The sequence below is a fragment of the Camelus dromedarius genome, chromosome 7 (genome assembly GCF_036321535.1).
Source record: "Camelus dromedarius isolate mCamDro1 chromosome 7, mCamDro1.pat, whole genome shotgun sequence".
NCBI classification, from domain to species: Eukaryota; Metazoa; Chordata; class Mammalia; order Artiodactyla; family Camelidae; genus Camelus; species Camelus dromedarius.
Genome location: NC_087442.1, coordinates 79,395,661 through 79,416,322, shown reverse-complemented (window position 1 = coordinate 79,416,322; position 20,662 = coordinate 79,395,661). Strand labels below are relative to the sequence as shown.

At 42.6% G+C, this 20,662-nt stretch overlaps 1 protein-coding gene across 2 annotated transcripts in view; it reads left to right on the top strand.

The window, feature by feature from the left end:
* Positions 1-4,706: 4,706 nt before the first annotated feature.
* LOC105088276 (amphiphysin) overlaps positions 4,707-20,662 on the top strand; it is a 154,415-nt gene continuing 138,459 nt past the window's right edge. For both annotated transcript variants that reach the window (XM_031454654.2, XM_031454653.2), the window contains exon 1: positions 4,707-5,135. In XM_031454654.2, coding sequence (XP_031310514.2) covers positions 5,067-5,135 — 69 coding nt within the window. In that variant the 5' untranslated portion in view covers positions 4,707-5,066. The remainder of the gene's footprint in view (positions 5,136-20,662) is intronic.

Below are 20,662 nucleotides of genomic sequence, written 5' to 3'. Positions count from 1 at the left end.
GTCTTTAAACAAAGAGGCAAGTATAAGCATTAGTCATAATTTGTATGGGACCAAAATTCCAGTTAGATTCCACCAAGTGTTTAAATGGAATGGCTCCTTAATTATCTGTATAATGATGCAAAGAAGTTGTAGCTAATGAGGGTATATAGTATATACTTTAACTCATATGAGTGTTAGCAAAGAGGTAGACAGGTAAAAACTGGATCTAGAAATCTCCTTCCCTACGGGTCTAAATGGGACTTACAAGATATAAATATAGGCAAAAATAAACTTCTGTATCATTAAAACATCTGGAAAATGAGTTTTGTGATAATATAGTGACAATTCTGGGACTATTACAAATTACCAAAACCTGTCATAATGATATTTTTGACTTATCAACCAATTTGAAGTGCTATTTAGAAGGAAGGACGGTGAGCTGGGAGTAGGAATTAATTCAGGAATTCTGCCTCGTTCAGATGAAGATCTGGGGTTGGAGTCAGAATGCTTTTTAAGGTTGGGTAACCCTTACCTGAATAATCATTAAATATAATTTGATACCTAAGCTTGTCCCTGAAATGAGAGAGTTGGGGTTACTTTTCATTGATTGTGACATCTACATGGAACTGAAAAGGCCATGTTATTCCTTGATTGACTGAGGGGAAAAACGGATGACATTATATGGAAAAGACACAGTCAAGGAATGTTGGTGGGAGGGCCCAGTGGTGTTGGGCATGAAGGAAATACACACAAACGCATGGATCCTGTCCCTGTCAAATTACCCATGACATTTTTCACAGAACTAGAACAAATAATTCTGAAATTTATATGGAACCACAAAAGACCCAGAACTGCCAAAGCAATATTGAAGAAAAAGAATTAAGCTGGAGGAATAACCTTTTAAGTCTTCAGATAAAGTTACAGTATTCGAAACAGCATGGTATTGGCACAAAAACAGACAGATGAATCAGTGGAACAGAATAGAGAGCCCAGAAATAAACCCATACATACGGTCAATTAATCTTCAACAAAGGAGATAAGAATATACAATGGAGGAAAGACAGTCTCTTCAGCAAGTGGTGTTGGGAAAACTGGATAGCCATGTGTAAATCAATGAAGTTAGAACACTCCCTCACACCATACACAAAAATAAACTCAAAATGGCTTAAATACATGCACATAAAACAAGATATTATAAACCTCTTAGAAGAAAACACAGGCAAAACATTCTCTGACATAAATCTTAGTAATGTTCTCCTAGGGAAGTCTACCCAAGCAATACAAATAAAAGCAAAAATAAACAAATGAGACCTAATTAAACCTCAAAGCTTTTGCACAGCAAAGGAAACTATTAAAAAAAAAAACCCAAAAGACAACCAATGGAATGGGAGAAAATATTTGCAAATGTGACTGACAAGGGCTTAACTTCTAGAATATACAAACAGTTCTTACGTACAACTTAACAACAGCAACAACAACAAAACCCAAAACAAACAACCCAACTCAAAAATGGGCAGAAGACCTAAACAGGCACTTCTCCAATGAGGATATACCAATGGCCAATAGGCACGTGAAAAAATGCTCAATATTGCTAATTATCAGAGAAATGCAAATCAAAACTACAATGAGATATCACCTCATACCAGTCAAATGACTATCATTTAAAAGTCCACAAACAATAAATAAAATGAATAAACAAAATGGTGTGGAGAAAAGGGAACCGTCCTACACTATTGGTAGGAATGTACCTTGGTGCAGCCATTATGGAAAACAGAATGAAGATTCCTGAAAAAAATTTAAAATAGATTTACCATATGATTCAGCAATCCGACTCCTGGACATATGTCTGGAAAAAACTCTAATTTGAAAAGACACCTGCACCCTAATGCTCATAGCAGCACAATTTACAATAGCCAAGACATGGAAACAACCTAAATGTCCATTGACAGATGACTGGATAAAGAAGTTGTAAATACATACAATGGAATACTACTCAGCCATAAAAAATGCCGTTTGCAACAACATGGATGGACCCAGAGATTGTCATTCTAGGAGAAGTAAGCCAGAAAGAGAAAGAAAAATACCATATGATATCACTTACATGTGGAATCTAAAAAAAAAAAAAAAAAAAAGCCAAATGATCTTATTTACAAAACAGAAACAGACTCACAGGCATAGAAAACAAACTTATGGCTACCAGGGAGGGAAGGAAGTGGGAAGGGATAAATTTTGAGTTCGTGATTTGCAGACACTAACATATATATATGATAGATAAACAATAAGTTCATACTGTATAGCACAGGGAACTATATTCAGTATCTTGTAATAACCTATAATGAGAAAGAATCTAAAAAAGAACAGATAAATATATATGTGTAAGTGAATCACTTTGCTGTATACCTGAAACTAACACAACATTGTAAATCAACTACATTTCAATAAAAAATTATCCTAAGGACAAAACATCATTTTGGTTGGGGTCCCCTATTCCCATCCCTCTTCCACTAGCATTATTGCAGAATTATGACTAAGAATGCAGTCTCGTGCATGGCTGCATTTTTTTCAACAAATATTTACAGAGCACCTAATAAGTACCAGCTAAAGTGCTTCATGAATAGTCCAGAGTGGCCAGAATGAGAGCCACATGGCAACCTGAAAATGGATATTGGTGAATTTGATAATAGTTTGCACATAACTTTTTAGTATGCTCAGCATGTATTCCAAATAGAATTATCAAGAAATGACAAGCTTCCCTTTCCACCCACGTTACAGCTCTAGATTTGGGCATCTGGATGATAAGAAAAGTTAACCATTTTCAAAAAATATTCATTGTGTTCCAAAAATCGGTGGGGGAGTAACTGCCAGGAGAGAGAAGAGCTGATACAGAGGAAATGAATGGCTTGGGCTCTAAGGAAGCAGAGAAAAGGTAAACCCACTGCTTGGAACTCGGTCTCTTGTTTGTCAGAAAGAGGGCAGTGACTCTGCAATGGGGGCTGTAGCCAGGCCCAGTAAGGGAACAGAGGGGGCTCTGGAGCTCCCAGTATAAGAGTCACCATGGACTGATATGCTCCAGAATGTTCTGGTATATTCCAACATTCTTAGGCTTGTATTCTCATGGCGAAGATTGCGAAGCAGGGTGAAGGTTCAGAAGCCCTTTGTTTTACAGAACTGACTCAAATTCCTGGCTTCTGAACAGTCTTTTCTGCTGAATGTTGAGCAAGAGAGGAATCAAGTTTCTCTTCCTTTGCTCGGAAGTAAACTCCTGTTTACCTGGGATGTTGGAAGTAGGGTGACCAACTCAGGTAGTTGACCCAGGACTTACCTGGTTTTAGCACTGAGAGTCCTGTGTCCTGGAAATGCCTTCATTCCTGGGCATACTGGGGTGCATTGTCATCCTAAGAAAATAAGAGCCAAGTGAATAGACTGGGTATTTCGGTAACGGAACCATCACAAAAGTTACTGGCTCAAAACAAGTATCATTTTGTTTGCCCATCATTCCACTCTCTTGGCTAGGATGCGCTGGGCGGTTCTTCTGCTGGTTTTGCTGATAATTATTTGTGTGGCTGCATCCAGCCAGTGTGTCGCCTGGAGGCTGGTCTCAGCCGGGATTCAGGGATAACCGGGCCTTGCTCCCGGTCCAAATAATCTAGTGCTTCTCCCTTTTCAGATGGCCTCTCCAAGGGGCTTTACAGCAGGGTAGCTGAACCTCTCTGCAAGGTATCACAGGGCTTCTCGGAGTGAGTGCAAAACCTGCCTGGCTTCTCAAGGCGTAGGTGTACTTCCGCTGTATCTTACTGGTAAAAGTCAGTCACAGCGCCTTCTAGAATCAAGGTGAGGGGACTACGCTAAGAGTGGATACCAAGGGGCAGTTCACTGGGGGCTGCCAAGGTGACAGTCTACTCCAGAGATGCAGTGAGATGCTCTCTCGGATTCACAGGATTCAGGTGCTGGATTCAGGTGCCTGATTTCACTTCTGGCCCGTTTGCTGGGCCACCTGCCTTACTCTTCTCGAACTCTCAGAGAGAACTGAATATGAACAGTTTGATGTATCCCTATTATTCTTACTTCTGCTAAGTATCCTGAGGATGGTGCATGCCTGTGAAAGTTGCCATAAGGTGGGGAAGAAGCAACAGGTTAGGAGGCCCGGATCTCTCCCTGTGGGTGTGAGGCAGGACCCGGCTCTTCCTGCACCGCTTCCTGGATGGGCCTGTGCCGGGGGTCTCCGCTCTGCGCAGGGATTACGGAGATCGCCAAAGCACAGCCCCTGCCTTAAAGGAGCCGAGGGTTCTCGGCAAAGGGCCTCCCGCCCTCGCCCCAAGTCTTGTCTTTAAGTTCATACAAGTGCCAGAATCGGGCCCTCCCTCCTCTCCTCTCTCACTGCCTGTGCCACAGCTCTAACGCCTGCCTGGGCTCAGTTTTCCAGTCAGCTTTCCTCCTCGTGATGCTGCGAGCCTCCGGAGGGCAGGGCGAGGCCCAGGGGTTCTTCCAGAACCCACAGATAATCTAGGGGTGCGCTCTCTGCCCAGGGGATGGTCCAGCAGGTCCTCCTGGGAGACCAGCCCCACCCCTTTCCACTTCAGCGCTGCTCCAAGTCCACATTCCCAGGACTCCCCCTTCTCTCTCTCCATCTTCTCTGTTTTGAGGGAAAGAAATGGCCCCCCCTCCCCCAGCCCAAACTCCGCCCTAAAAGAACCCCAGAGCCGCCTTGGGCCCTGGGGCTGGCTGCTCGGTTCTGTTCCCTTTCTCCTCCAGGCTCCTCTCCATCACCGTGGGCACTACCCGGGCATTTTGACTTCTGGCTTCTTCCCTCTCTCGTGCTCGCCACCCCGCCTCGTGTCACTGCCAGGCCTGGTGCATCCCGCCTTCGCTCTGTCGCTTTAAGCGGGTCCCCGCCGCCGCGCACCCCCCTCACCCCTCCCGGCGCTCGGCTGCTCCGCGCCACTAAAACTGCTCCCGCTCCTCGTCTCCCGCTCCTCCTCCTCCTGGACTCCCGCTCCTCCTCCTCCTCCTCCTCCTCTCCGGCTCCTCCTCACCGCCACCGGCCCGCCGCCCGCTCCGCTCCTCGCAGCCTCCGCGGACCTGCAGCCATGGCTGACATCAAGACGGGCATCTTCGCCAAGAACGTCCAGAAGCGACTCAACCGCGCGCAGGAAAAGGTCAGCAGCGGGCGGAGGGCGACGGGGCAGGTGGCGGGGCCGCGGTGGGGAGGGCCGAGCCGGCCCCGGGAGCGCAGGAGGCCGGGCAGGGGGCCGGGGTCGCGGGGGACGCCCTGCCTCTCCGCCGCAGCCACTGCAGCAAAGCGGCACGCGGCGCTGCGGGGACCCGGCCGGGAGGCGGGAGCGCCGGGGGCGCGGGGACCGTGTCCCCAGCGCCTCAGGGTCTGCCCGGGTCTCCCCGCTCCCTGGTCCCCCACGCGGCCGGCCGCGCTCCCCGCTCTCCGGGGCGGGAGCCGGGCACCAGGAGTGGCAGGTGCGGCGGGTCGCCCGCGGCTCCCGAAGCGGAGGAGCGCATCTCCCTCCCGGCGGGTCCGGGCGGGAGGTTGCGGCGGCTCTCCTTCCTCCGGCGGGATTTCCTGGCTACTTGGGTGCAGCAGAAATGAGAGATTTAGCACAGAAGCTACCCCACAAATCTCTTTGGATCAAGAAGGCTGATGGAGAAAATCCAACGGCTTTCATACAGTACTGGGGAGTGAATCCTGGAGTTCAAAACAGAAATCTAGATACACGCTCTTTTTTTCCAGTCTTTTTTTGAGGGGGGTCTCTCTGTATGTGTGTCCCTTTTGACGCCAGTGCCCTTCTCTGGAAGGTCAAAGATAAATATGACTTGAACCTAACAGTTTTCTGTACATTTCTGCACAAAGGAGGGTGTTTTATTGCATTAAAAAGAATTATATTGTACGGATTGGGTTCCCTGGTGTTTTACAAGTCCCTCAGTAAATTGGTCACTGCCATTTATTTTTCTCTCCCAGAGGTGGGCACAAATGAATCCTAGGTCCATAAAAGCACAGCCTGGAGCGGTTGGAGAGGTGCTGTACCAGGCAATGGGCTTGCCTGGCTTCCCTGACAAATACTTGTCATCAAGACCTTGCCAGCACTGGGTCTTCATTTGTGTCCCGGGCAAAGGACATTCATATTGTCGCTTAAGCATTGCACTTGAAAAAGAACACCAGCTAATGTGCCCTGTGGTTTGTGTCAGTTGAACTGTGTTCTTTTTCACGTGGAAGTATTTGCTGTCCCTAGAATTCTGGATGTTAAGCATTTTCCTGTTTTACTGGAAGTCAGTTTGGCGCGTTGCTCGCCGTGACAGTGAATTTCCCTCTTTGGACCCAGACTCAGGCTGCCCCCCAGTTCCCACTGACCCTGAGCAACTGAGCAAAAGGGGGCACTGATCCTTTTGCCTGTCCCCATGGCCAGAGGCTCTGTGACTGCCTCTAGTCCCTCCCACCACACTGCAGTAAGAGGATTGTATTTCTTTTAATATCTACCCAAGCTCATCCTGGACCAATGTGATCCTCCCCCTGTTGCTCCTTCAGCAGCTAAATTAGCAAGGCTTCCTGCCCCTCTTCCAGTTCCTGGCTACTTGTCCAGAAAGTAGTCAGGGTCTGCTGGGATCCTGGCCAGGTTTTGTCATCATTTTTCCATACTTCACAGTACCCGCTTGTAGGTATTCCTCCCCCTCTTCCCAAGTAATTACTTGAATCTTCAGTCTGAGGCTTTTCATTGAATCCACTTTCCATCTGTGAAGGAATATAGTGATAAAGTCAGCCTTTTGACATATTAAATTATTTCTTAATCTAGGTCACCAGCTGTTAATATGCCAAAAATAAATGAAAAGAAAATGTAATCTGACTTACAGAGCATTCAAGCCCTTATGAAGTGTTGAAAACTCACTTTTTCATGATTAAGGTCAAGGGTGTATTATGATGATAGTTGTGGATAGTGGTTACTCTTCTGTGGGAGCAGCCGTCGGGGGGGAGGCTTGTACAGGGCTTCAAGGGTCCTATTTTCTTCCCTGGGGAAAGCTGCTGCTGAAAAGTGTCTGTTGTACCTAGTTTAGGGGGTTAAGACACCAAGAGGCTGAGAGCATGGGCTCTGCCCTCGGGTAAGTTCTGGGCCCTCCCTGAGCCTGCGCAGCACTACGGGAAAAGGACACAGAAGAATCCAGGTAAGGCAGCCCAGCTGAGCCCGGGCAGGAGCCCGTGGAGGATGGAAAGCAGTGTGTTGCTGTTGCAGGTTTAGACATCTCTCCTGATGATTCTTTCTCTCTGCATCTTCCATCTCTTCCTCTTCTCCAGACACTCCATTGCAGTCATTCTGTGCCACGTATGTTCTTGAGACCCTTTGTTCCTTGTTTTTACCACCGAATTTTCTCAAAAGAGAGCCCACTCCCTCGACTTTCTCATCATCTGTGCTCCACCTAACAGCGTGCATGCATTTTGGTTTCAAACACATGACTGAAACTACTCGTAGAGGTAACTTGATGGCTTTCTGTGAACTTAAAATACATTTATTATTATAAAATACAGTATTATTATTGAAAGCCTGTAAAGATTCATTGGAGAAAGAATGAAATACACATATAAGGGGGGAAAACCCACTCACAAATTTGGACCCTCATAAATTCTACCACCTAGAGCTTTCACAGTCATTTGATGTGTATCCTGCTAGATTTTGTTTCCTTATGTGTATGTATATATTTATACAATGAAAACAGGCTTATCCTATGTGGCTTTGTAACCTGTTTATTTCATATAATAATCATGAGGATTCCTCACTACGTGTACATATTTTCCATCACCATTTTTAGTGACTGAACAGTATTGGAATGTCTGGATTTTAATGAATCCCTGATTTTTGGACATTCAGTTCCCGCTGTTTCTGAATATAACTGCAAATCAGTAAGAAAACTTACAGGGAAAATGTTCCCCCACACTTTTAAGTATCTCCTTAGATAAATTCCTAGAAGAATGATGGTGTCAAAGGTAAGCTTATTTTAATTAGAGCTAGACTGCCTTTTGGAAAGGCTGTATCAATTTACATTCTCACCAGCAGTCCATGAGACATTTGACAAGACCAGCTAATAAAAATTAAAACACTCTTGGGGTACATCATTGGAAAAAAATTTGTTCCTATTTATCTCACTGATATGGTTTTTAAAAACCGAACATTATTTTTTTTCACTCTTATTTTTTTCATCTGCAAATTGTGTGTTTATATTTCTGCCCATTTTATGTAGCATCTCCATCTTGCTATTTGTAAGGGCAGAAACTTCATCAATCCCAAAGGTTACAAACATTATTTCTTCCTTTTCTGTTTACTTTTTAATTGTTTGAGGGTTTCTTTCTGCTAAAGGGCATATTCATGTTTATATTAGGTTTATGTTATGTATATATTCGCTTAAATCTATCGATTGGTTTTGCCTGGTTTCTCCTTTGGTTGTTGAATGAGTTCGGATCCTGCCACTTACCAGAAGACTCAGTTCACACTGGCTTAAGTCAAAAAAGGGATTTGATTACTGAAAATAAAAATATGGCTCTTTCAAGTGTAAATTTAAATGCGATTTTAATATATGTATATATATTTGAATTAAACTATGAACATATACATTCATATATATATATATACATAAATATTTGCACGTGTGTGTGTTATATGTGTTAACTCATTTCATTCTATGAGGCCAGTACTATTATTACCCCTATTTTATAGATGAAGAAGATGTTAAGTGACATGCCCAAGGTCACACAGTACGTAGTAAAGCCGAAGTTTGAACCCAAGCAGTCCAGTACTTCTTCATGACCTCATACTGCCTCTTCTAATTATGAAAAGGGCAGGGGTGGATAAACTTCGGGCCTGCATGGAACCAGAGGCCCAACCCCAGACATGAGGGCTCAGGTGTCTTCTCCTCAGCTCTCGGCTCTGCTGCCCATCCTGTCAGCCCCATTCCTGGGCAAGCTCTTCTCTTTCGGTGGCAAGATGGTCACCAGCAGCTGAGCCAAGAGCATGTCACCATTTGCAGAGAACTCCACAGTGCAGCCCTCACTGGCCCAGATGGGGGCTTGTGCCTACCCCTGGAAGAAAAACAATCTCTGGCCAAGGGCCAGGACCGTGGGTTGGCTTGGGCCTGAATCACAGGCCTCTGCTGAAGCTGGGGGTGGAGAAATTTCCCCAGGCCATATGGACTGATGGTGAAGGTGGGAACGGGTGTCGTGCTGGCCAAATAAAAGGCATCCACTGAGGCTTACTTAAATGGCCTTCTCTGTCCCATGTTTACATAAATAATCACATAGTTAATAATTTAAAATTTAATAGTCAATAAAATTTCCTATCAAATTAATACATGCAGAGATTTTAAAAATCAAATACTAGTAAAAGGCTTATGAAAAATAGCAGTCCCCTGTCCCTGTTCTCCTCAGCCTCCAGTCTTGTTTCTCCAGAGGCAGCTGTTATTAACCATAATGTCTCTCAAAAATATACCTAAAAGTACTTCTTTTTTTCTTTGATTGGGGGAGGTAATTAGGTTTTACTTATTTATTATTTAGAGGAGATACTGGGGATTGAACCCAGGACCTCGTGAATGCTAGGCATGCACTGTACCATTTGAGCTATACCCTCCTCCCCTCAAAACTACTTCTTGATCTATCTTTTCATGTTTGGTAAATACAGGGAAAGATTTAGCTCTCTTGCATTCACCCTTCTGCTTCTATATCCCGCAAAATATTTATAGCAAAAATTGCTGATCGCTAAGGATGATATTTTAAAAAATTAAAGTGTAATTTTTATTGACTAAAGTACATAAATCTTAAGTATTCAACTTGGTGAATTTTTGTGTGTATGGATATCTGCATAGCTACTGCTCGGATCAAGTTATAGAACATTGTCATCCCTCGTGCCTCTCCTGTTCATCTGTTTTATATTTATATGTTTTTAATTCCTTTACCATCATTCCCCTGATGAGCATCTTTTCATGTATTTATTGGTTATTTTGATATCTTCTTTTGCGAAGTGTCTAACAAAGTGTCTTGCCTATGTGTTTTTTTTTTTTTTTTTTTGAGTTGCTTATTTTCTTATTGGTTTGTAGAAGTTCTTTATGTATTCAGGATATGTGTCCTTTGTCAGATAGATGTTTTACAAATATTTTGTCCCAGAAAGTGGCTTGCCTTTTTACATTCTTAATGGTGCCCTTTGACGAGCTGAAGTTTAAAATATTTTTGAAGTCTTATCTGAGGATTACATTTTTCATACTGCTTTTTGTTTCCCTAGAGTTAATAATAGCCTTTTTTTTTTTCCATTTGCTTATTTTTCTATGAACTGTTTAGAATTGTTTGTTCCTGCTTTATCAGATCTGTCAGATGCCTATTACTATTATTGTCAAAGGTTCAGTATATCATATAGTGTAATTATTTTCTCCAACTGAAGGACCCCTCCCCCACCTTTGGAGCCTCTGCCCTTCTGCTGTAATCTGGGCTGATTTTCTTCTAGGCCTGATACAGAGCTGTCAGCCTGGGTCTTTCCTTGCCAATGTTTAAGGCTCATCTATTCTATAATCCCAGGCTTTCAAACTGTCCCCTGTTGTCAGTGTTGTGCTTTATCCTCACTTTCTGCAGTACTTGGTAGAACCAGGTTCTAAGCTAGACAGTGTGTGTGTGTGTGTGTGTGTGTGTGTGTGATTGTGCAGTGAGAATTGGCTACTTTTTCATTGGTTGCCCTGTACAGGCACTTTTATTTATTTATTTATTTTACTTTTTTCTTATTGGAATATAGTCAGTTTACAATGTTGTGTCAATTTCTGGTGTACAGCACAATGCTTCAGTCATACATGAACATACATATATTCATTTTCATATTCTTTTTCACCATGAGCTACTACAAGATATTGAATATAGTTCCCTGTGCTATACAGTATAAACTTATTTATCTATTTTATATATACCAGTCAGTATCTGCAAATCTTGAACTCCAAATTTATCCCTTCTCACCCCCTTCCCCCCTGGTAACCATAACTTTGTTTTCTATGTCTGTGAGTCAGGCAGTTTTAAAATGTACTTCTCTTGATTCTGCTGAATTGTTTCCATTCTTCTATCTTCTGCTTCTATAAAATGTATTGAACTCTCTCATTCATTAATAATACCTCTCCTGTTTTTGTCCTAATATGTTCCTACCTTTTTTTCCCCTTTATTGTCATTTTTGTTGGGTTTTGGGAGGAGATGATTATAAGCACATACTGTCAGCCTGTCTGTTTATCCAGAGGCCTTTTTACTTAAGTATTTAATCCCTCTGGGACTTTTGGGGTCCATCTTTGTTCATTTGTGAAATCCAGTGACATTTATGTGGCCTTAACCCTCCTCGACCTCTATGCAATATTTAAATTAGTGGAGCACTTTAAACGTTTTTGAAGATTTAAACTTTTTTTTAACATGACTCTAGTTAGGAGGGAAACCTTTGGTATGTTATAATACTAACCTTTTTCAGCATGAGATTTTTGGTTTTTGTTTTAGTAAGAGAGTTACACTATTTAAGGTGGGGAGGGTACAGCTCAGTAGCAGAGTGCATACGTAGCATGCACGAGGTCCTGGGTTCAATCCCCGGTACCTCCATTAAAATAAATAAATAAATAAGTAAATAAGTAAATAAATAAATAAATAAATGTATAAATCTAATCCTTCCCCCCAAAAAAGAGAGTTACACTATTTAAACTCTAAGGACACGTGCTGTTTGATATTTTTGGTGCCAGTTTATCTGCTCCAAGTGATTATTATATAACAGCCTTACGTGTGAGTTTTTTCATGCATTATGTCTTCCCAAGTAAATTGTAGGTGCTTGAGGACAAGGAAGAAATGTCTTTTGAATTGTGTGTATCCAGTGTTGATGTATTATTTGACTTCCTGCCCCTGCAAACACATGGTCTTAAAGCATCCTTAAACATTAGTCTTTCTCAGACTTTTGTGAAATTATCATAAAAGTTTCACTTTGTATCATTGTCACCTGAACTGTCATTTTGTGGAGGTAGCATATCAAGTATATGTAACCTTATGGGTCCTGCAGATGGTAGTGACTCTGTCAGTATTAGGTTGAACTGTGCCAAATTGTTAATTTTGTAAGCAAACAGTCAAAAACTGGTAAAGTCATGTAGGTCAACCCAATGTTGATTGTGTGATATGGCAAGAAAAACAGTGTAGTCTCCTTCCTTGCCTAAGTATGTGACATTTGTGGGGTTTTGTTTAATTGTTGCCTTACTGATGACCACATCTAGGTTTGTTCTCAAAAGGAAACATGTGGATGGTGGTTGTGTGTACATGTGCTGCTGTGCATGTGCGTGTGTGCATTTATGGATGTTTGTATGTAAATTGAATGAGAGAAGAAAGACTCTGCTCTGACCAGGAAACTCTTTCCACGGGGCCCAGAGCCTTGTCCGTGGAAGAGTAGCTTCTATGACCATGTTTACATCTGAAGACACTTTGGAGACTGAGTCTCTGAGGCATATCCAGGATTTCCCTTTTAAGATCATCTGAAGACTTCTTTGTTGTCTGCTTCTCCATTGTACAAGCTTATACCTTCTCTTCCACTAAGGTCATTTCCACTGGCTGCATTAGGAACTGCCGAAATTAAAAATAATTGTGAGGACATTCCTGACAGAGTAAGGTTTTTTCCCTTCAATTTTTTTTTTTTTTTTTTACACACAAACACACATATCTCCATGCACCCTTCTTTCTCCAGGAATGAGTACAATAGGGAATCAGAGCTGTAGGAACCAGGATTTTAACACTAGTACAAGTTACCATTATCCTTTACAACATAGCATACTGTGTGTGTGTTCCATAAGTCATACTTTAATCAGTTTTTTTTTTTTGGCAGGTCGAGGTAATTAAGTTTATTTGTTTATTTATTTAATTTTAGAGGCAGTGCCAGGGATCGAACCCAGGACCTCGAGCATGCTAAGCATGCGCTCTACCGCTTGAGCTACACCCTCCCCTCTCATAAATCATAGTTTAAAAGTCAGCTTGTTTATGAACCAATACAACCTAAGATACATGAAATACTTGTATGAATAATAATGGTCTGCTTTACTTGGGGTATGAAATTAGGTCCCATTTTTTTTTGAATATTCAAGTTAAATGCTTCCAACATCACAACCAACGTATCATAAGAATCTCCCACCCTCCCTGGGGTCCCTATCTCGTGAGCAGTTCAGAAACCCTGGGGGGAGTTTCCCTTCTGTAAGGGAGTCTGTGGTTTTCACTCTGGCCTGAGGAAAAGGGTTCCAAAGGGAGTCCAGCGTTCAGATGTCACTCTCGTCCCCTGGGTGAGCACTGCAGTGCACGAGGAACATGGTGGCCCCACTGATGGTTCTCACAGTGAGGACAGGGCCAGGAAGCCTTCCTCTGCAGGGTTGTACTCAGCTGTGCTCACTCTGTGCCACAGGGTGCCTGAGCTTCAAATGTCTGAGCTCTTTATCAGTGGGCTTATCATTTCCAAATACACTTGCACATATACTCACAGCTTCTCTTTCCACAATTTCCCATCACGCCAGGGTTCCTAAGTTCGGATACTTGATATCAGCCATCACTGACTATCCATCCCATTCCGTTCCCCTCCACTCTGTTCTGTTTTTAATAACAAGCTCATGGGGACATATCAAATTGAGTTTAACCCTGCAGTTTGAAAATACTACTGTAGAGGACCTCCAGCATCCTTCCCTATAAGCTGACTTTCTTTTGGGCCACTTCAGTCCATTCAAAGCTATGTGGACGTCTCTGTGTGTGTGTGTCTGTGGTGAACTTTCAAACAAAAAGTATCATGAAGCACTTTGGGGAGGATGGGTTGAGAAGGCAAAGAATATTTTAAGAAATGGTGTGTTCTGACTTTTTGAACACTGAGAGTTTCCACTTGACTCTTCAAACACAATTTTTTATTTTATTTTTCTAGCTATTTAAATTAGGGGCCACCTGAGTAGAGGTCCTAGGGAAATCAGTTGGCCCGTGGGCTTCTGTGAAGGGATGACAGATGTTACGATTTCTGGTGTTGCAGATAAAATTTTCCAGATAGACTCCATAATGGCTAATATTTACAGAATGAAAGTGTCATCATCACAGAGTTCGAGGAATTCACTCATGAAAGTATATAGTTAGACTGTATACCCAGCACTGTGCAAAATTAACATGAGAGTAATCATGATTTCCTGAGAATACTTCCATGGGCCAACTTTTAATATAGTAATGCTGAGGCTGCATTCTTATTGATTCACAATCTAAATTTAAGTGTAGTGCTTAAGTAGATGTACTTCCTGAGTACATATTGAGGGAAACTCTAATTAGGAATAATGTGGGATAAAGCCATTAACAAGATCTTAGTTTTAAAATATTTGCTATGCTATACTTATATGTCAATCTTGATTACCCTTAAGCTACTTAGAACAGACGTACAAAAATCAGAAAGAAAAACCCATTTTGGTCATTTTCATTTTATTCTCATGTAATTATTTAACTGAAAGTTTTTAACTGAAAGTTTAGTTCGTAAGTGGGAAGAACCTGAAAAAATATATTATATATAATATGTTATATAACATATATATACTTTTTTCTATCTTAAAGTGTTTATAACGATTTAATAAAATACTCATGGACCCACATAAATGCATTTTAATTATAGCACCTAACATTTGTTGAGTGAAAGGATGCTACGTTTACGTACTCCAATAGTTATGTATTCCATTGTGAAGTCAATCTGGTAAAATTCAGCTATTCATTTAGAGTCATTTATTCAGAATCTAATGCCCAAAAGGCACTCGCTAGATACTTGTAATATCGCGTTCAACACAGATGTCCTGGCGGAGCATACAGACCCGCAGGAGCTGGTAGAGAGATAAACCTTGACCATACTAATAACTACGTCGCTGTTAATGGAAAATCATAACAATTCTTTGAGGAGAAAAAAAAATAAATGTAATTAGGGAACTCATCTAGAGTGAGAGGAATGGGGACACCTACTTGAAGAAGGTAGATTTTAAGCTAAGATGCTAAAGGATGAATTGCAGCTATCCAGGGTCTGGAGATTATAGGAGTCGGTATGCATTCCAAACATCAGACCCTTTGCCCTTATTCAAGATAAATAAGATAAAAATAAAAGGTGTAGAATATAAATATCAACTGTTGGCATTGGCCTTGGCCTTACAAATGATCTCTTGTACCATTTAAATATTTATCAAAGTGGCAAAGTGGACCCTAATTGTGGTGGTCCTATTCTGGTAGCTATCCCTCTTTTGTGTGATCAGATTTTGCTTTCACACATTGAAGGGTCCTTGTAGGGCAGAGTTCCCTCTTAATACAGAGGCAGGACCCTCGTTCAGAGCTGACTTGCCCTCTGAATTATCAGGCAAACGAAGATCCATTTGTACAACAGCAGTAAATCCCAGCCCGATCGGCTTTCATAGATTTGTTGGTCTCTTATCTTAAACCGTCAGAAATTCAAAATAAACATGAAAGCCCTTATAAAATTCTTAAACACCACACATCTGGAAAGATGAGTTTGTCTTTAAAAGGTTTGAATGCAGTTGGAATCTCAGCTTTTAATGGGCGCGTGCGAGAGAACAGAGGGAACACATGTGGGTAAGGCTGGCACCAACCTGGCTTTGTTATGTTGTAGGCATTCCTGTCCCTAAGGATGGTTGTTAACAGTTGAAAAGCAGAGATGGCCCAAGTCTTAGGAGGATCCCCCATTGTAGTAGCACAGCCTAGAACAGTGTGATACCTCTCTCAGACCCTATCATTCCTCAATATTTGCGAGATCTGTACAAACAGTCCTGCCTTTTTTACCTACATATCAACTTCCTGCCTGCACTCTGTTCAGCGAGTTCTTCTCTGGTTCTCTAGCACATTCTTATATATGTCATCTAGTGGGCAAAACCACTGATTTCTCTTGGGTTAACACCTAGGAGTAGAATTACTGATTCTTTAGGGTAGGCATTATCTAGCTTTAGGGGATAGGGCCAGTTTCCCCAAGTGGTGTATCCAATTTACACTCCTGTCAGCAATTGTGAGAATTCAGAAAGCCTGATCTTCAAATGGTAAGTTTGACGTTGCAAACTGAGTTGTATTTGATCACTGCTACATCCGCACAGGACTCCTTGTTTAATGAACAACTGAGCTTATCTTCTAGTTTCACACATGGTCATAGGAACATTTCTCTCTCAAGAACCAGTCAGTGTAAAGTATTTAAATTAGGTGGTGGAGGGCTGGTGACCATTTTTAAATCACACTACAACTCACACGTGCGCAAGAAATGTACAGAGGGTGCGGGTGTAGACGGGGCGAGGGGCAGGAGGATTGTGGAGCAAACGGTCTCAGGGTGCTATATTCTGCCTCTTGTCCGCTGGGATCAGCATCTCTGGTCCACATGAGTGGCTTTCTCTGCAGGTGTATTTGGTTCAGTAACTTTTGACCTGCATCCCTAGGCTCACACGAGGCCCAGGGGCATGCTGTGCTCCAGCTGACTCCTACTCACCGTGGATTCCTCTCACCCTATCTGTTTTTCTACCATCTGGCTGGAATGCCATAATGTCAGGTTTCTAGTGGCTCCGGGTGGGGGGGAAATTCCATGTAGTCTGGTACCTAAGATGGTTTTGTTCCTTTATGAGTCATTTCATTGCCTTATGTGTGGCGATCATATTCCTGGGACCTCAGCTATCTTCTTCTTAACTTTTGGATTTTATATGCTGGATTTTCTTCGAGTGAGTCAAACCAAGGTGACAATCTCCTGTTTTTGGTGACATGGCAGTTTTATCTCAGCAGCTCAAACTGCTTTAATACACATGGTGCTCACAGGCTTATAGGACCTGGCAGGGAGGTACTGGTAACTTGGGGTCTTAATGCCTCAAGAGATGGGTTTGGAAAAACTGCAGAAAATGATCAGATATCTAAGTTCATTTCGTACAAGATGAACATCCCATAAAATCTTTGCAGCTCACCCTAAAGTTGAGCACCAGGAGAAGTAAGAGAAAGATGTACCACTAAATGTGACCTCACAGAAGGGGACCAAAACAGAGCCTGAACATGTGTGCTGTCACAGATTGACAAAGGCAGCTTCCCACAAAGGGCAGATTTTTCCTGAGCCATCAGTGAACTGATAATGTGTTCTATGTCTGCTTCTTAGGAACTTGCATATGCTAAGAATGTTGATCTCCTCTTAATTTAAGCTCATGTGAATAACTCCATTTTCATCTCTCCAGATGCTTTTCCAAACCCTCTCCAGTCAGTAAAATTTTTATGACCCATCATAGAAACTCTCTAGCATTGTCTGACAGCTCCTACTTCTTCTTCCATTAGGTGGTAGACATTTCAGGTTGCCCTGAGTATCCATTTTTCCTTTTTCCTGGCTATCCAGCTAAAGATAGCATTTCCCACTCTCATTTGCAGCTCGATGTGGCCCTGGGAGTAAGCTCTGACCAGAGGGAGATGAACAGAAAGTGTGCATAGAACTTCTAGATCTTGATTTTAAGCGTAGGGGTTTGGGTCCCATTGCCACCTCTCAGTCCCCGCTGTCTGGAATTTGGATGTAATGGTGGGAGGTGGAGCTGAGACCTTACACTTCACATCTTGCCACCTTGAGCATTGAGTGTGGCAGGAAAATAAGATGGCAGGAGCCTAGGTCCACCACGCACACCCTAGCACAGGGCTGCACAGTTGCTCGGCAAGGCAAGAAAATTCTGTCTCTGCAGAAGCTACTGTGTTTTCTGGCTTTTATTCCTGCAGCTGAACCTCTGTCCTAAGGTTTAGATTGAACTGTTTGAAATTGCCATTTTTTGTGAATCAAAAAATTGTCAGGTATCAGTTTCATAGACTTCAACTTAAGACTACACATCCATTAAATCATTCTTTTTCCTTTGGATCTTGCACCTACCATCTGAGGACACATACTGTGAAAGTAGACAGTGTTTCATGGAAGGTGCACGGATGACTCAGACACGGTGGAGACAGACTCTCAGTTCAGAACAGGTGATGATGAGTAGGTGCCTGATTACTTAGAAATTACCCTGATTCTATCTGATGAAAACATTGATCTCTTTAGTGAAGACCTCCCTGAAAGCGTCATAAGATATTTTAATTCTAATTAGTTGGAAGGCAGCCACCCCAGCAGCTGAGAGTATCAATGGATGGCTTTAAGGCTTGACCCCTGAGTGGTGTTTTTTGCTTGAATTGTGATGTGAATGGTCTGCCTGTATCAGATCCTTTGTGAAGGGCAGGCGTTGGTGAGGCTCTCTGGACTATTTGGAGCTGGTGTGTCTTTGGTAAAAGATGAACTAGACTGCTAGGACCACAGGAAGATTTTGTTAGGATTTGGAAGCAGTTCGGAATGCTGAGAAGGGATTTTGGAATTAGTCTGTTGTGGGTTCGAATCCTGATCTCACTTCGTGGCTGTGCAGTCTTGGGGCAAGTCTCCTCGAACCTATATTTCCACTTCAGTAAAATGCAGATAATGATGTTGATTTTTCAGACTGTGGTTAGAATCTGTGCTAATATTGTAAACATTTGGGCAGTATGTAGTAGTCCCATGGAATATAAATGGTAGCTGTTTTTATTTCCTTTGGATTTTGATGTCTTTCTCGAGGTGGTAAATTAGTGCTCTATTTATATGGTCTCTAACCCTCCTTTAGAATAGATGGCAAAAAAAGGATCTAAGTATATACTCCACACATCAGGCCAGATTGGGAAGTGCTTTGTTTGAACTGAGAAAACCTGGTACATAATGCATGTCTCCTTTGGTCACATGCAAGTGTGCTAAAGAGGTGTGGACCAGAGCCCCAGGTGGAGACAGACTGCTTGCTGTCACTGCCCACCCTCGGGTGCCTCTCAGGCAGAGGGTGGCCCTTCTTCTCAGCCATGAGGACACAGACCCATGGGAGCTTTTGAAAATCCTGATCCTGGTCCAGGCAGAGAAGCAGCTTTTGGCACAACCAAGATAGAAAGACACCTCTCTTTCTTTTCTCTCGGAGCTCTCTGCGTATCAGTGCTTTTGAGAAAACTGTTCAGATTGTAGGGAAGAACTTGATCCCATGTGTAAGATTAATCCGCTTTGCCCTCTATGCAAACTCTTGAAGCCCCCTTTGAAACTCTAGAGATCTTTTCATGGTGATAATGGTACAAAACAGTCCTACTAGGGTCTTCGTTGAACTTTAACTCAGAATTTTAGAGCTTGAAGGGACACGTCTGAAGGTGTGTCCTCAGGCCCCAGGTCATTGGCTTAGCGCTCGGTCTCAGCTGTGTAGCGGATCTGTTTGGGATCTATTTCATGTACAATACTTAGGGTCATCTCTTCCTGTGATTTGGCTATCTCATCAGCATCATTAAGGTTTTACTAATTAACTCTTCTTATTGACATTTCTGGAATAAGGAAGTAGTTAAACCTCTGTTCCAGCCCCGTGCAGAGGAAGTAGACTTGGCACACCTGTAGATAAGATGCGCTAATCTAAGCAGGCACGTTTAGGTGACTCAGCCTGGGGCCAGCAGGTAGAATTCAGCTGCTGGTTTCATTTCTCTCTTCATTTCATTTCAGCTGCAGAATCCTTGCACCAGGCAGGGTACAGAGTAAAAAGGATACTTCCCGTTGTGTTGATGCCTTCCACGGTGGAGGCTGGAGGTCTAGGAATCAGAGCTGTACACAGGGGTTAGTCGCATGATCATCATTTTGTAGAACAAACATGATCCTGGGGCCCATGTAAGAGCTTACCTCATTTAAACATTAAAAAAACATATTTTATTGTGGTAAGAACACAATACATGTGAGATCTAACCTCTTAACACATTTTTAGGTATGCAGTACCGTTAAGTAGAGGGGAGTGTTGTACAGCACGTCTCTGGAACTAACTCATCTTGTTGACCTGAAACTTTACCCCTGTTGGTTAGCAACTGCCTGTTTTCGCCTCCCGGACAGCCCCTGGCAGCCAGGGTTCCACTCTTTGAGTCTGTGAACCTGACTATTTCGATTCCTCACAGGAGTAGAATCATGCAGCACTTGTCCTGCGAGTGGCTTATTTCACTCAGCATCACTTAGCCTCATGTCCTCACGGGTCATCCGTGCTGTCTCGTAGTACAGAATTCCCTTCTCTTTTAAGGCTGATATTCCATTGTGTTTATTTTCCTCATCCAGGCACCTGCCCATGGATGTTAAGGTTGTTTCCACGTCTTGACTGTTGTGAATAGAGCCGCAGTGAGCCCTGGGGGTGCAGGGACCTCTTCCAGATCCTGATTTCAGCCCTTTGGGGATTAAGAAGGAGGATTTCTGGATCATTGGTCAAACCTGATATTTGTCTTTTTTTTTCTTTAGATTGTAAACTGACTATACTTCGGTTAAAAAAACAACCTGATATTTGACCTCACATCTGGGTATCACCTGCCTCACTTCTGTTTCATTTCCGTCTCCTCTCTCATTCTCCCGCTGTGTCTTTATACTCCTTGCATCTTTCCTGTATGAGCACATAATACGAAGGTAAATGTTATTTGTTGTTTATTACTGAATGTTTTATGTCCCCTTTTTATTTATTTATAAAGCAGGTGGAGATGGACAGACCCATGTTTAAAACGTGGCTCTTCCAGGTGCTTGCTGTTTGGCCAGGGAGAGTCACTTAGGTTCCCTCAGTTTCACTTTCCTCCTTTGTGAAATTTGTAAAACACTTACACTAAATAATTACT